At 36.8% G+C, this 17,235-nt stretch overlaps 1 protein-coding gene and 1 long non-coding RNA gene across 3 annotated transcripts in view; one reads left to right on the top strand and one right to left on the bottom strand.

Annotated features, from left to right (window-relative positions):
- Window positions 1-509: 509 nt before the first annotated feature.
- The window catches only part of LOC122343411, a 35,712-nt gene continuing 18,986 nt past the window's right edge, over window positions 510-17,235 (bottom strand). For both annotated transcript variants that reach the window (XR_006250771.1, XR_006250770.1), the window contains exons 3-5: window positions 7,751-7,830; window positions 2,248-3,156; window positions 510-1,900 (exon numbers count right to left, since the gene is read on the bottom strand). This is a non-coding gene — a long non-coding RNA (uncharacterized LOC122343411). The remainder of the gene's footprint in view (window positions 1,901-2,247; window positions 3,157-7,750; window positions 7,831-17,235) is intronic.
- Window positions 3,152-17,235, top strand: part of tfec (transcription factor EC) — a 39,687-nt gene continuing 25,603 nt past the window's right edge. Inside the window, exons 1-3 of the mRNA XM_043237853.1 lie at window positions 3,152-3,430; window positions 4,560-4,747; window positions 13,509-13,694. Of these exons, the coding sequence (XP_043093788.1) occupies window positions 13,518-13,694 (177 nt within the window). The 5' untranslated portion in view covers window positions 3,152-3,430; window positions 4,560-4,747; window positions 13,509-13,517. The remainder of the gene's footprint in view (window positions 3,431-4,559; window positions 4,748-13,508; window positions 13,695-17,235) is intronic.

Raw genomic sequence — 17,235 nt, 5'->3', positions numbered from 1 at the left:
AGGGTTTAATTAATTTAAGTTTATTAGACTCGATACGCAGCGGTGTAATTCACAAAAGTCACCACTAGAGGGTTTAATTAAGTTCATTAGACTCAATACGCAGCGGTGTAATTCACAAAGTCACCACTAGAGGGTTTAATTAAGTTCATTAGACTTGATACGCCACGGTGTAATTCACAAAAGTCACCACTAGAGGGTTTAATTAATTTAAGTTCATTAGACTCGATACGCAGCGGTGTAATTCACAAAAGTCACCACTAGAGGGTTTAATTAACTTAAGTTCATTAGACTCGATATGCAGCGGTGTAATTCACAAAAGTCACCACTAGAGGGTTTAATTAATTAAAGTTCATTAGACTCGATATGCAGCGGTGTAATTCACAAACATCACCACTAGAGGGTTTAATTAATTAAAGTTCATTAGACTCGATAATTCACAAAAGTCACCACTAGAGGGTTTAATTAATTTAAGTTCATTAGACTCGAAAAGTAATTCACAAAAGTCACCACTAGAGGGTTTAATTAATTTAAGTTCATTAGACTCGATACGCAGCGGTGTAATTCACAAACATCACCACTAGAGGGTTTAATTAATTAAAGTTCATTAGACTCGATACGCCACGGTGTAATTCACAAACATCACCACTAGAGGGTTTAATTAATTTAAGTTCATTAGACTCGATACGCAGCGGTGTAATTCACAAAAGTCACCACTAGAGGGTTTAATTAAAGTTCATTGTTAGCTCACACTGTTGAGTGAACAACTGGTGAACAATGAGTCCATGCAAGCCCCACCCCTCAGATCTGCAACTGCTCATTTTTGAAAGAAACGCCTACTTCACTTCATCCAATCAGCTCACAGAAGAAAAAACAAGGCACTCTTCAGCCTCTTCTTTCAATATACTGTTTTCTTCAGAAGGATCACGATAAAAAACAACAAATAAAGTGGTTGTAAACAACCCTTTGAAACGGCTTTTAAATGCAAAAACTCACACCCAAAATAACATATGAAGTGCATCAAATGTAGTTCAAAGAGAACACTATTCTCCACAAGGGTAACACTAATTCAGACTTATTTTAAAATTAACGAAAATAAGATCACGAAATCACTTAGTTAAGTGAAGAGAATGGCAGCCAGAACTATAACTACTATTAACTATATTGCATTCAAAATGTTACCCTCATAAGCACCCACAGCTTGATCAGACAGCTAATTAAATATTCATCTTCCACAGCCAATCACCATCATTGTGTGACGCGCGTCACTCAGTGCTTTATTTACCGCACACACCGACTGACGTCTGGCTGGAAAGCGATAAAGTGTTGCTGTTTAATCGTGGTGTATTGAGTTCAAAGCCCACTGTTGCTTATGCTACGTTCAACCAGCGTGAGATGGCTCTTTCTTCAAGTGCAATGCTTTGGTGATGATATGAGTTCAAACCCCACTGCAGATGATCATACTTCAGCTAGCTCAACTATAAGGCTATAAGAGCTGTCTCTTAGTTTCAGAGGTTGCTGGTTCAATCCCAACCATGTCTCTTGGATATAAATGAGTTGCAAATGCTTCTTTTCATTTCAAACAAAACATAGATGAAATCAGCCAACTCTGGCTCAGTTATTAGAGCCTTGTGGATTTATTATTTTATGTTTGTTATGAGTTTTATTCCCTAAACGATGCTCATTGCGTTCAAGCCCTCCTTTGCGTGTTAAATGACTCTTTAACTAGTTTATTGTGAAACTGCAATCTGAAATACAAGCTCCTTCACACGTAAACTCTGTGGCTCAGCGATTAGGGCGCTGTCTCGCAACGCAAAGGTTGCTGGTTCAATCCCGGCCGGATCTCTGCTTTGAGTGAATGAAGGGCTGAGGATTGGTCCGGTCCCAGAGCGATGTCCAGCAGCTGCAAAAAAAAACAATTAGCTGCGTAATTTTCTTTCCATCCCTTCCACACATTATTAGGTTACCATCATTCGCTTCTCAAAAAGAAAAGGATGGTAACATAAACAGTAACCAACACACATTATAAGCATCACCTGGTACACTAATGTACTTAATATGCTAAAATGATTCTTTAATACTTATAAACTTATGATCATAGAAGCATACTAAACTTTGCTATTTTGAGACAGCTTAAATATGAACTAAAATGTGCTTTTAACATACCATCTCTGTAACAATCATGGGATCATAATATAATGTTTTGGTATAATTCACGCCAAAATAAGAATTATGTCTTCATTTACTCACCCTCCAGACCTATATGAGTTTCTTTTCTGTCTGGCCTTTGAGTTGATGTCTACCAGTAAGTGTTTGGTTTCCAACATTCTTCAAAATATGCTTTTTTTTGGTGCTCAACAAAAGAAAGAGAAACGTATATACGGTAAGAACAATTTGAGTGAATGCTAACAGAGCAAACCTTCAGGTTAATTAAGTCATACTAATACATGCATGTAATGCAGTGCAAGATGTTCATCACATCCTCCACCAGAGGGAGACATTACACCACAGGAGCCCTCTGTATGTTTCGCCGGGTCACAGATGGCACAGGCTTGATTTACAATCGAGTTAATTTAACACATTTAAGAAAACGCTAATTCAGCTTAAAAATTCTTAAAAGTTCTTGACGCACACAAACATCAAAAACCAAAACAAACAAAGATATGCAGATTTAATGAAGTCTACATATGCATGCGACTGTAATGTAGCCATTTTACACATTTACAGACTCGTGTTTGCGCATTTAATCGTATTTTTATTTCCACAGCGCGCGCGTCTACGGCGAACGAACGGGGCTGAGCCAGCGCCGCTGCAGACGGGAGAACATCAAGCAGGAGTGACACCGTTTAAACAGATCGGGCTCTTCAGGACAAGGCGGAAAGAAAAACATGCCTCTTTTGTCAAAGCCAGACAAAGCCCCACAGACCTTAAAGTGGGCAATTCAAAATTCTGAAGGGTAAGTTTTCACAAGAAAAAAAAAAAGAAAGAAAGACGGAGGGGAAAAAGTTATCTAAGCCATTACGTTCCTTCACAATAGCTCTGGTTGAAGTTGTGCTGCTTCTGATCTTCTCTCAGCTGGACTTCTGCTTTCCAGCCTGTCTTCTCTGATCTCCAGTCATCCGAGAGGCTTCTGCCAGCCTGCGAGCTGTCAAAGTAGCCCTGGAATCAAACGCCACTCCATGCTCAGCTATGATCAAAGGAACACAGGTAAGGCAGCCACAGAGACACATACAATTGGCATCTAAAAAAGTAAGCCGTCTACCCTCACACCCCTCCTTCCCTCCTGCTTTTTTATCTCCTGACTACTCTGACACCGAGAGGAGAAACGTGGAGCACATTGATCAGAATAAAGCAAAGTGATCAGGTTTTGAAGATGTGGGGGGAAGTTTGTTCTCGCCAGAAACTTTTGGACAAAGGGAATTCTGGGATAGAGGTGAGGGCGCTGGGTAAAGGGACACTTAAAACGCTTCACAAGGTTTTTTTTTTTCCCAGCTTTGAACTATCTTTTCCCTGCTTAATAATCCTCTAAACACTGTCTCAAGTCAAACGCGTCTTTCATTTCTTGACAGAATGACCACACGCATAAAATATACAGATGGGGCTAGTTGTCACAAGGGAAGTATCTCTCTCTCATTTTCTCTCTCTCTTTATATATATATATATATTTATCAAATTTAGCCTTTAAAACTTTAAACATTTTAGTAAAAAAAAAGTATTGTAAAAAGGCTGCTCATATCTAGGTCCCTCAAAAAGAAAAAAAAAATTTTTTTGTAACATGTAAGTTCCCTAACATAGTATCCAATATGTTGGATAGAGAATAATCAAGAATGGAGAATAATATCCAACAAATGGAGAGAAAAAATCCAATAAATAAGTCAATATAAAACTAATATACTACCATTTAAAGAGTTGTTAAAAAGAAACTAATATGTTGATTTGGCAAAAACCCATTACATTGATCAAAGGTGACTGTAAAGGGATTTATAGTGTTCATAAAGATTTTCTGTTTTTAAAATAAATGCTGTTTCATATGAACTTTTTTATTCCTTAAAGAATCAATAAAAAAACCCCATCAGTTTTCATTAAGCAGTAAAGTCAACAAAATGATGTGGCATTAAAAACTAAAGTAATAGCTGTTGAAAATTCAGCTTTGCATAACAAGAATAAATGACATTTTATTCTTTTTTTATTTATTTCTTTTTTTAATTGTAACGTTATTACTGATCTTACTGTATTTTTGTCAAATAAATCAAGTTCTGCTGAGCATAAGAAACTTTTACAAAACATCAAATATTACATACACCCCAATGACTTTTCCTATGTGGCATTTAACGTCACATTAATAATGATGACTCGGGTGACATTTGAGTCGTTACAGTAGGCAAAACAATTATTAATATAGACACACACACACACAATATACATTACACTAAATTTATATACATAAAATATATATATACACACACACACATATGTTTTATTTTTTTACTTTTTTAATATTGGCTATAATTTATCTAATGATGATGGAACATGAGTTTATATTAAAACATCTCACTTTCTAGGTTCAACATGTATGCCAAAGTGTAGAAACTTCCCATTTGCACCCGGTTCAATGGACGAAGAAAAAGAGGAAATAGATAAAGATTTATATTGGATCAAGTCTTGCTGATCTCGCCGGCCAACTGTAAAAGCAGGAGATCAACCAACCGCTGAACTCACAGAAAAAAACCCCTGCGGCCGACTACCACAGGTAATTTATATCTTTTATTAAACTCAATCTGCCACACACAAGAACTATTCCTCTAGCTGGCTACTTCTGCTGCGTGTTTGTGATAAAGAGATACTAAACAGAGGTTTATGTCCAGGGATGCCTTTGCATATGCTATTATATGTTATGAAAGACTAGAGATGTGCAGAAACGTGTGACCCTGGACGGCAAGACCAGTCATAAGGGCCCTTTTTTTTTTCAAAATTGAGATTTATACACCATATTAATAACAAAAAGGATGTTAGGATACGACAGTATTTGGCCGAGGTACAACTATTTAAAAACTCTGGAATCTTGAGGGTGCAAAAAAAATGTAAATATTTGGAAAATTGCCTTTTAAAGTTGTAAAAGCAATGCATTTTACTAATAAAAAAATGTTTTAATTTATTTACGGTAGGAAATGTACAATACATTTTCGTCAAACCACATCTTTTCAGATTTTTGACATGAAAAATACTATAATTTATTCAAAACGATAATTTTGACCCATAAAATGTATTTTTGGCTATTGCTACAATATATACCCCAGCGACTTTGTGTCACATGTAACGGTCTTATTTAAACAATACACAGAAATGATTACAGAAATACTTTCTGAAACAATAATCATTGTAGAACAATGGGTTAATATTTTAATTAGCATTTCAAAACCAGAATTTTCTCCTTTAAGATGTTAATTTATGATGAAAAAAATACTTTTTATGAGTATAAATAAAATGTATACTGGAAGTAGTGGATGTTAAGTACTTAAAAAGGTATAGGCATACGCTTTTGTTCATGTAACTTAATAGAAAAAATGCTAAAACTAATAAAATATTTAGTTTAAATACTAAGAGCTGATCCGGATAAAACTGTTTGCGAAAAGTATGAATGTAAAACACATCTTTTTAGAGGGGTTTTCTGAAGTAGGTCTGTATACTCTTGAGTAATGCATTTCTAGTAACCGCTTTGTGTTTTCAATTCGTGTCTACAGCAACAAAGTGACATGGCAAAAAAGAAAAACTATTAAGAAAAACAAAAATAGAGAAGCGGCAGCCTCCACCATTCTTTAATAAACTTCCTCTATTGGGGCTCATCACATATATTGTTTTGCATACAGGAAATTCCATCTATCATGGGATTTTTGCACCCATTTCCTGTTTGTACAGGATGTGGTTTCTTTTGCACTCGTTTTGAAGGGTGCCACTTATGGGGGCGGGCGTTTTAATCAAGCACATGAGTGACTGTCACAATCACAACACGAGGTATGACTTTGCAAAAAACTTTTTAAATGTGCCATTTAAAAAGACCGTCAAAGCCATCACCCATAAGGGAGACCGATAAGCACGTACAAAGAACATAGTGTGCAATGGGCTGGATGCACCCACTGCACACCTTTCCTAAAAACCTTTTGTCACTGTGCACGGCAAATTTTCAGTATGTGCATTTACAATCGGATGAGCTTGAGATAAAGCGATAGTTTAATGATTTGTAATTTAGAAATGTTGCACTTTTATGGTATTGTATATATATATATATATATATATATATATATATATATATATATATATATATATATATATTGTTCTTTAGTTCAATTATGTCATCCTAAACCATGATAAAATAAAAACCGAGATACAATAATAATAATAATAAGTATTCCAATTTGGGTGAAAAATTATTTAGCTTGATGGTACCATATGCCAGAATAATAATAAAAATAAAAATAAATAAAATAAAGTAAATTGAAATTCAGACCAGAAAAACACATTTCCTTTTAGCTCCACTTTATGCTATACCACAGTAAAATAAATAAATGCAAAAATAATGAAATTATTCTAAAAAAAAAAAAAAAAAAAAATACAAAATAAGAGTTTCATAGAGCTTGTTACAGCAAAATAGAATAAATATAAAAAGAAAGAAGAAAAAAAATAAACATTTCTAAATCAAATTTTGTGGCCAGGAATGAAAGGTTCCCATATTTAGCAGTTGTTATCCTACGACAGACATTACCTAATGTTGCATGACAGGAGAGATATACATAAAGCAGAAGTGCTGGGCAGTCGATGGGCAATAATGCTGAGTGTCTGAAGAGCAGAATATGGGAATCTTTCATGAGACCACAGACACATGACCGCAAGACGCAGACTTTTACTTGAAATGTTCAGAAAGGAAAGAACACATGGAGATATCAGAGACAGATGAGCAAGAGCAAGAGCCATCTAAGGATTAATGTCATTTATATGAAGGGAGAGAATGAGTGAGAAATAGAGAGCGGGAGATATGCAGGTGTTGATCAGTGTCAGGTGGCACGCAAAGCTGATCCGAGACACAGACAAGGTGAAAATAGAGAGGGAAAGGTATCTAACATCTGAATGACAATGAGATAATGGATAAGTAAAAAAAAAAAAAAAAATCAGAGACACAAGGTGTGAGGGGAGAAAATGTGTGCTTAAAGTTAGGAAATAGGACATGGACTGAACAATCATTCAGTGACTTCAGATCTAGATGAACTCTAAGATGCATCAACGTCCCATGTTTGCTGTATGGTTTTCTTAAAAGACTTCTTTTACGATGTAGTTAAGAGTTAAGAGTACCCTGGTTCACACATTTAAATGCGAAATGAAATACAAATATTCCATTAAATATTATGCATGCCACGTTTAAATTTATATTTAGCTAAGATGTTATTTTATAGATTTGTTGTATCGTATTATTTTTTAGTAAGTCATTAAAATATCATTGATTTGACAAAACAAGGCATCATACTGTTCAGTACTGTTACATAATCTGTAAACAGAATTTGCATTATAGTTTTTAAGCATCATAAAATACTAAATTCCGACTACATTACAAGTAGACCCGAGGGGGAGAAATTCTATAAAAATATGATATATAAAAAAATGACAGTATGATGAGACAACTGATGAGGGACGTGTGCAAGTCAGAGGGAGAGCGTGGTGTGTTTGTGTTGAGAGGAAGTAGGGCAGTGTGCTGAAGGCTCACCTCTGATTCACTCAGCTGTGCTTGCTCAGTATCTGACCATCGCCCACCCAGCTCTGAAAGGTCACAGAATCACCGCAGTCCTGAGAAAGAGAGGGGTGGACAGATGCAGGATGTGCGTTTTTGCATAACATATGAAAATGAAAGCTCTTGACAATAGTGTTAACAATAGAAACAATAACAGCTACTAATAACTACTATATTCTTATATCGCATTTTATTACATTTAATTTAGCATTTATTAATAATAACATGATCTTGACATCCTACTTCAATAAATTTAAATGTTAAAAAATTATCTGTTGAATAGATTAGGCCTTACTTCACAGATTTATTTAATTGGTAGACAAAGGAAAGTGTTAATAAAATTAATTGTATTTTATTTATTATTACTATTATTATCAGTGGTAGTAGTAAGTTATTATTTATATTGAATAATACAAATAACTTTATATTGTAATAGTGTTATTAAATGAAATAGTTATATATACACTATTATAATATGATCATCTTTACATTTTATGTATTTAGTATAAATTGATTTATTCAAAATAACATGGTCTTGACATCCTCTTTCAGGAAATTAATAGTTAAAAAATGTTGAACTGTTCACACATTAGTTTACTGGAAGTTATACAGAAACTGTATTTTATATTTAATTTATTGTATTATTTAATAAAGATGCATTTATGCGTAATTTAAAAATATATCAATACATAAAGTTTTCACAATCATATATACTGTCATTACGATTTATTCAAAATATGATCTTGATACTACTGACAAAATTGTAAAAAAGAAAAGAAATGAGTCATTTTCAAGAAATCGCTTAATTTCTGAAAAGATTGCGTTTCGTTGTGCAAGCAAAAGAAAAACTGAAAGTTATGCAAACTATCAGACGTCTCATCTTTTCAAGTTTTCAATGCCGGCTTCCATGCCGTCTACACGGTGACCTCTTGTGGGAATCAGAGGAACTGCAGTTAAAGCTCTAATGCACTGGGCTTCTCTCCAACATTCAAGACTAATACCTTCACCCAGCCCAGATAAGTTCATAAAGGCCAGGAATCAAACATCTCTGCATTCACATTCCAGACTTCATATTGCTTAATGACAGGGAGGGAGTCTGAATTGTCTCGTTGAGGAGAGGCGGCTTTGGTGCTCTTATGAGTAGTGCTATCATGACAGCATGGTGATGAAGGAGCTCTCCACAGTGAGCGACGCTTGGAGAGCCCTCTAGAACACGTCCACCCACCCTCAGTCCGTCTCCCTACAGCGTCTCTGAGGCCCACAAAGCAGCTCTCGTATCACACGAGGCAGGGTTCAGACACAAGTGAGGCCCGTCCAATCAGTGACAGCGAGGGGGTTCATGGGAAGGTGAGGCGCTGCTCAACCTTGGCCAATCAGAGATGACATTGAATGTTTGCTCTCTCCCTGGCCTGTGGCTCTTGGGTTTGACCGAGACTCCGTGTCTGAGATGAGACCGACTCAAGAGGAGCACTGGCTAGACAGACACAAACACAAGCCTCTACTTCCCTGTCTGGTGCATTTGGGAAAAACTGCTAATATTGTTTCTTCTGTATCTGAACTATGCGTGCCGACGTACGTAATAAGAACAACTTCCCTAAATGGGGCGCACAAGAAGACATATGCAATGGGGGCAATTGCTCACACGTAAAAGAAAATGTACTCGCCCTCAAGCCACGTAGATGTGGATACTTTTTTTTTTCTTAATGCGAATAGGTTTGGAGAAATGTAGCATAACATCACTTTCACACCAATGGATCTTCTGCAGTGAATGGGTGCCGTGAGAATGAGAGACCAATGGTGTGGTGGTGGTGATGGTGTGGATCACTTGTGATGTTTCTATCAGTTGTTTGGACTCTCATTCTGATGGATGCAATACAACTGTTGAAATAAATTTCACCAAATCTGTTCAGATGAAGAAACAAATTCATTTGGGATGCCTTGAGAGTAAGTACATTTACAGCTATTTTGTATTTTGGGTGAACCAGTCCTTTATTGGCAAGTACTTCACTGTTTTGCCATAAATGTTATGGCCCCATCGACAAGACGTGACATCACATACAAAAAACAATTACCTCTATGAGGTATCCTCACTAATGCACTGAACCCAAGGGTGAGTAAAATGTGCAAAATTTTCTCTGGGTTCATCAGGAGTGGGGAATGCAAACAGTGACTTCACATGCCAGCTCAGTGGGTATTCCTAACAGGATTACAACAGAAGATACACAACTGAGATTGAGACTGAACAGTCAAACTGTCCAGACAGGCTCTATTACAGCTGCCACATTACACTGAACATGACAAATCACCAAAGCAAATAAACTCATTCCAGCAATCTAAATCCTCAGCGCTTGTACAAATGAACTCCTAGAAAAAAATACAGACAAAACCAACCAAGAGCAACACTGTAGAAACTATTCAGTCATTTGGAGTCAAGATCAAGAAACATTTAAATGCGTGTTAATGCAATAAAATAAAAGATGACTAACAGCTATTAAAATACAATTTCTGTAATACGTGTATAGTCAATCAATCATTCAATCACTTTTATTTATACAGCACGTTTAACAAAACAAAGTATCAAATAGGAGAATATAGAGTAATAGTTATAGGTAATAAATAAAATGCAGAGACGGTCTGCATAATCAAATCGACAATAATTGCTATTATGGCAAAAAAGGACATTAGAATTTTATAAGTTGATGTCTTATAATTAATTAATTTTTTTATCCAGTATATTAAGAGGTGAGTATTTAAAAAATGTACTGCACTGTAGGGCTGACCCGGCTACAGCAGTTTTTATCTGAATGTGTTTGAGATGCATCGCTCCATCTCTAAGTCTGTCCATTATCCAGACCCAGTGACTCAGGAGCTGAGCACAGTACCATAGCCCTGCTCGGCATCTGAGAAGAGCAGAAAACCAAGAATTAACCATGAAAAGAGCAAATAAATAGGTGCTTCTACTCGAAAAGCCTGTAACAAAGCCTTTTGAGGACCTGAGAGACTACATGAGAAAGAGAGAGGGAGAGAGAGAGAGAGGAAACAAGTGTTTTGTCTCTCAGCCCAGAGCTGGTGGAGGGGCAAAGAGCCACACAGGGCCGTTTCTGAGGGAAAGCTTTTAATGAAGCCCGGGGGGGAAAGGAAAGCTCATCAGACTGAGACACATCCTCTAAGATCTCTCTTTTTCTCACACACACATTTTATACCACATACATTCACATATACATACTTTAAAGCTCTTTCTCCAGACTTTTTAACAAGAGCATGGCAGGATTTTATCCTGTAAGGGCATTTTGCACCGATATGCATTTCACCTGAGGCTACAGTTCCCAAGTATATCCTATACTTCCTTGTCTCCACCTACACAACCAGCTAACCAATGACCCATAAGCCTGAGGGCTTTTACTATACACTGTAAATCACTAGTTAAAGCTCACCAGTGTCTCGCTGACCTCATCTTGACCCTGGTGACATCCAAAAATGACCCCTTTGCAAATCAACAACACTGACAGAGTAAAAGTTGATTTGTATGAGATGTACTGGCAAATGCGCAAAAACAATTGCTTCCCAAAAATCGAAATCAGCATGTGAAACATACGACGGGAATCCCAAATGCAGCAGGTTGCAGTTCAGCACGACAACCCGTTTGCCAGCACACCCCTTGAATCCCGGCGAATGCCAAATATAGGGTTTTACTGTTTGGCAAATTGTAGTAAATGGAAAATGGCTTGGGATTTCTAACCTCTGAATGTGTCAAACATCGCCTCTGCTGCAGACATACATGCCTGTGACAAAAGCCCTGGTTTAGTGTCATTACCTTCCCTCATTATAGAATTAGCTCTATAAAATGACCCTGTTGTTTGGGAGGAATACTTACTAGCCTCATAATGGAGAGACTCGCACACTAATAGCGACCCAATGTGGACACAAACCCAAGTGAAGCACAGACAAGGACGATTGTCTCAAATAAAGGAAGCTAAAAGCAGCTCTGTCCCTGGAATGCTGACAGATGGACAGGAACATTCTTTAGCAGCATTTCGGTCCATCCAGTCATCTCCGAATCTGACTGGTGTCTAGGATCGCATATTCTACTGTTCGGCAATGCTGACAGGAAGAGAGAAATAATGAGGGAATACAGAGAGAGAGAAGGCAATTTAACATCACTTGCACCATGCATGGAAGTAGAGAGGTGTGGGCAAAAAAGGAGGAAGACTTGCCAATTACGTTGTGCTCAACCTCCTGCTCCTCCATTATGGAGCTCTTTCCTTTCACAGTGCTGTCTGGCTCTCAGCGTGGCCTCTCTGATTGTGCGAGTCGTCACTGTCTCACTGATCTCTCGCTGATACAATGAGATCCTCAAGCTGCATAACTCTACATCATACCTACATATCGTAGCATATCGAAAATATCTGAAATTAAAGCATGCAGAAGAGTCGGAAATCATTCCTCGCATATGTACCGTGGTCAAACATGGATAGCGAACAGCTTTTAAAACGCATTATTTGAAGTCTAACTAAATCAGAGTGAGTGAGACAGACGGAGAGGCAAAGACGGTTAGATAGATATATAGATAGACAAGCAGGCGTGCAGACAGACAGACGCACACACATAGGTAGATACGAGACGGTCACCAATTTGCATATAATAAGATGGATAGATAAACGTTGAGTGGACTTCAGTTTGGTGACCTAGTTTTTTCCAGACTTCCAGCTCTCTGTGATTCTCCCTCCAGTCATCCCTGTGTCTGTCAAGTTCATTAGTACCTCATCATTCAGGAGAAACGGCCCGAATCACACATTGTCCTGCAGAAAGACATGTTCTCATGAGCCCATTACGTCTGAGATCTCAGAGTCGCATCTGTGTCTATCAGAGCCGGTCATGCCACGGTCTCAGGAACAATGTCCTCTCCTCAGGACCAGTGTGGGATCAGCGCTGAAGAACAACAGGCTATTTGCAGCCACTTTCCGGCTCGGTGCAAGGCCTCTTCATCAGACCAAAAATATTCACACAAAGACAGAAACAAATCAGAATAACTAATAATAAAGAAATCATGTCAACCATTCAAATAAGCTGATTAAATAATTATGCATCACACAGCACGATGTAAAAATGTATTGATATTATTCCGTAAATAACACTTACACAATATGATAAAATGTAAATTATTCAGTGAAATGACAAGAAATAAATCCTTACAAATTTCCTTCAATAACATATTATAATAATGTGTAAATGCGACGTGATTCAAACACTTTCAGATGAGAAACTACCGCTGTTAAAGGAGATAACACTGAAATGGCCAATTAGCTCAAGAGGTTTTTTAACTCTAAAATCGCTTATTGAGTGTGACAGTTGAACTAAGAGACTATATACGCAGCACACTGCCTCTTATTATTTCGGCTCTGTTTCAATCATCTCATACAGAGCTGACGTAAGTCTAAACAAAGACGTATTGCAAAATATGATCACAGGCTGAAAGAAAACATCCCTCAAATGTGATTTCAGATCCTTAGGGACCGTACGTTCAACTGGCTTATTTGAACTCATTTAGACGTCTTTATGGATTTTGACGTACACAATGTAAATCTGTGCCAAAGATTAGAAAGTGGCTATATTTGAATGGAAGTGCGTCGAATGGTACGCTACTAATAGTCAGGAAATAAGTGCATATATAGCGGCATATCACATTTCACAGCTTACTCATGTCTTGTGTTGTGTGTTCACTGTGCATCATTAGGAATCTGCAATGTTCCAGTCATTCTCCACTGTTCAATCGGCCTCTGCGGCTAATGTAGCAAACCAGCATAACCAGTGGGCCCCGGGGCCCTCGTTCTCCTCCTACCACTATTCCTGCAACACAGATTCAAAGCCGGTCCCCTACCACAGCAGTCAGCCCTCCACCTGGCCCTGGACTCGATGGGAGGTATGCAAAATCTCTTAACAGATCACTTTGTTTTTGCTTGGTGCCATTTAATGACATGGTTTATTTCGTTGCAACAGATTTGTGGAAATGTTGCATTTTATCACTTGCTCACCAGTGGATCTTCTGCAGTGAATGGGTGCCATCAAATAGCTGATAGTGGGTTATTATGGACTGGTTGATTAGACAGAAGGGATTGTTTAAAGTTAATGATGCATTTGTTTCCCAAGAAATTAATTGCTGTACTGGAGCTTGAGATGTTCGGACTCCCTTTCTGACGGCACCCATTCACTCCAGGGGAGTGAGTTTTGTTCTAATCCTTTCTGTCGAAAAACAAACTCATCTACATCTTGGATGACCTGAGTGCATTTTATTTAAAAAATATATGTTTGGATAATTTACTCCTTGAAATTGTAAAAAAACAAAACAAAACATTATGTTACAATATAAAAAACTGAATGCTATGCAGCATGTTTTGCTTTTGGCAATTACGTCTTTGTGGAAAATGTGTCTTGACTGATATTATTAAGTGGAACTGCGAGTTAAGTGGTATTCACGGCATATATTAGATCAATTTAAGTTTTGTGTTGACTAAGTCAATCTTTATTTGGCAGTCATTAGCACACAGGAGTACTGGCAGGATCATTACAGCTGATCTTAATTTAGTTACATGCATCATAACACAAATTATAATGATCTCTCGGGGTGGAGGGAGCAAGAACCCACATGATCCGAGAGAAAAGGAGAGTCAGAGAGTGTTAATCACTTGGCATATTATTATTACTTTCTTTCATTAGACTATGACTATTTTAATAAATTATGGTCATGGTTAATATAAGCTTTAATAACAAATAAATAAGTATATATACATATTTGTCTATGTGTGTGTGAATATATATAAACAATTCTTAGATGCAAGGAATAAATAACTGCTAAGATTTAATATTTCATTAACCGCTGCATGCAACTCAATTAACGTGCGTGAAATGCTCCGTAAAACATCAGTGTCTTTTTTTTTCTCCTTTCTGCTGCATTGATTCTTAACCCCCGTAATGTGATTATAGACGCATGCCTATGTCCGCACATTTGAGTCAGAAACCACCCAAACAGCCCTTTGTGTGGCAGGACTCATTTGTCTGGAATTCCGATGCTGTGGATTTGCTGGTGGTTTTGTTTCGGAGCGTAATTGCACACTATGTGCTGACAGAACACAAGACCTCTGTTACTGTAATCACACTAGTCACATTCGACAAGTGTTTATTTTGACTGTAAAAAAGCGAAAGGTCCTGAACTTAGTGTGAGTTTGTTTCTACATGTTTTTGATCACTTTAGTTGTTTTTTTTTAATAGCTCAGAAGATTAACTGGGAAATGCTGTGTTGACAGTGATGTTATATTGACAGTGATATCACTATATTATTTATTATGTATATAAATACAAACACAGAGCACATATTTTAAAAATATTTCCATGTATGCATTTATATCCTTATATATAAATATATTACGTAAACCTAAGTATATATATATATATATATATATATATATATATATATATATATATATATATATATATATATATATATATATTTTACATACACATAATAAATAAACACAGTGTACACAAATATATTATGTAATTTTTTTTTTTTTTTTTTTGGATGCGATTAATCAAGATTAATCATTTGACACCACTAATATATATTACGGATAAAAAAAAAAAAAGAATGCTTATTTCTATAAGGTTGGTATATATATATATATATATATATATATATATATATATATATATATATATATATATATATATATATATATATATATATATATATATATATAAAAAAATATATACCGAATCTTTAACAATAGTGTGATTTGGGATCATATGAGTTATGATCTGCTTAAATTGATTAGACAGAAGAAAAACACACTCAGCTGCACTTTTAAAAACTGTCAGATGGAGAAAGCTAGAAATCAGGTTTTCAGATGGAAAAGCAAAGCAACCGTCAGTTTTAGGAGTTGGAAAGGGAATAGAAGAGGCTGGAGCACATCAAAGCTGCCTTGTGTTTGCTCTGGTCCACAAGAGGCCTTTCATGTGTTAAAGTGTGTGTGTGTGTGTGTGTGCGTGTTTTGGTGTGAGGTTGTGTGTTTCAAACACTGCAGCACTACCTGTGTTTGGAGGAAAGAGTCTCATCTCTATGAAGCGAGCTGTCCCTTGAGGCTATAGCAGACATACACACACACACACACTTTCATTCAACAAGACACAGATCTATAAGGGTGTATCTACACGCCCCCCCGTCTATGTGGTTTATCCTTAGTGTGTCGGAGGCAGGTCAAGGAGCCCAGGGGTTATGGGAAGACGTATTATAGAGAGACAGAGATGCGGGGGGTGCTGTTTGGATCCAGACTGACCAAAGCTGACTGTTAGGGACCACCCACCTGGTCTGGCTCAGACCCAAAGAGCCACTGGACTAGCAGGAGGAGGGCCGGTCAACAGAGGCATAATGGGACAGACAGTTATGTAATGCAGATTGGCCTGGGTGTTTGTACCATTATATCCGTGTAAGGCACAAATGAAATGCTCTTGACACAGCGGACGACTGGGAACATAGTGCTTTGTGCAAAGTACAGTCATCTTATGCTGATAAACCCTGTAAACGGCTGTCAGAAACTTCTTGAAATATCATAAATGGTTTAAAGTTGGCTTGAAATGAACAGTTGACTTATTTTATTGACTTATTGGATGTTGTTGTGAATGATTCACAGTGCATGTTTGTTGTATTAATATTTCAACCCCAGTCACTTTGATCAATAGAACTGAATTAGTCTCTGTTATGTAACTAAAACAAAAAAGTCCTATATAGGCATTTAAATTAAATAAAATTATATAAAAGACACAAAACACAACAAAATGACTTAAACTTTAACTGAAATCAAAATGGAAATTTGACCAAAAACTACAACTAAAAGCACATTAATGATCCTTACATAGCATTTGTCCTCATACTAGATTTTATTCCTTTTTTTGAATGGGATTCACTGAGATGTAAGAAAAAAATTGGCCACTAAATGAGTTGCCGTCTAAACTTTTTTTGATAATTACGTATTTTATTACAAATGCATATAGATGTATTTATTGGTGTCTTAAGTTTTATTCAGTGTCTGCAAGTGACATTTTAAGTTTATGTTTATACTACAAAACAGTAATATTATAGAGTTGCACAATATTGCATGACACTTATGCTCACCCACAGTGCGCAATCTATTTCGCAATGAAGAAGCATTGCTAAAGCTGGTTGGGTGAAGAGAGACATGGTAGCATCCAGGACAAGAAAAGTCTGAAAGAAAGGCAGACGGATGGAATGAAGGAATGATGGAAATAAAAACAGGGGAAGATCTCTGTGAATCAGCAGTGAGAGAAAACCAAATTAGAGGCGATGATTATGACATACAGCCTGTCATCCATTGCAACATGAGAAAGGGTTTTTCCAGGACACCCAAATGACCAATATCATCACTGTTCTCTAACTAGAAATGACTCTG

This window comes from Puntigrus tetrazona, chromosome 4 (assembly GCF_018831695.1).
Source record: "Puntigrus tetrazona isolate hp1 chromosome 4, ASM1883169v1, whole genome shotgun sequence".
Classification (NCBI taxonomy): domain Eukaryota; kingdom Metazoa; phylum Chordata; class Actinopteri; order Cypriniformes; family Cyprinidae; genus Puntigrus; species Puntigrus tetrazona.
This window is presented reverse-complemented; position numbering and strand designations above follow the sequence as displayed.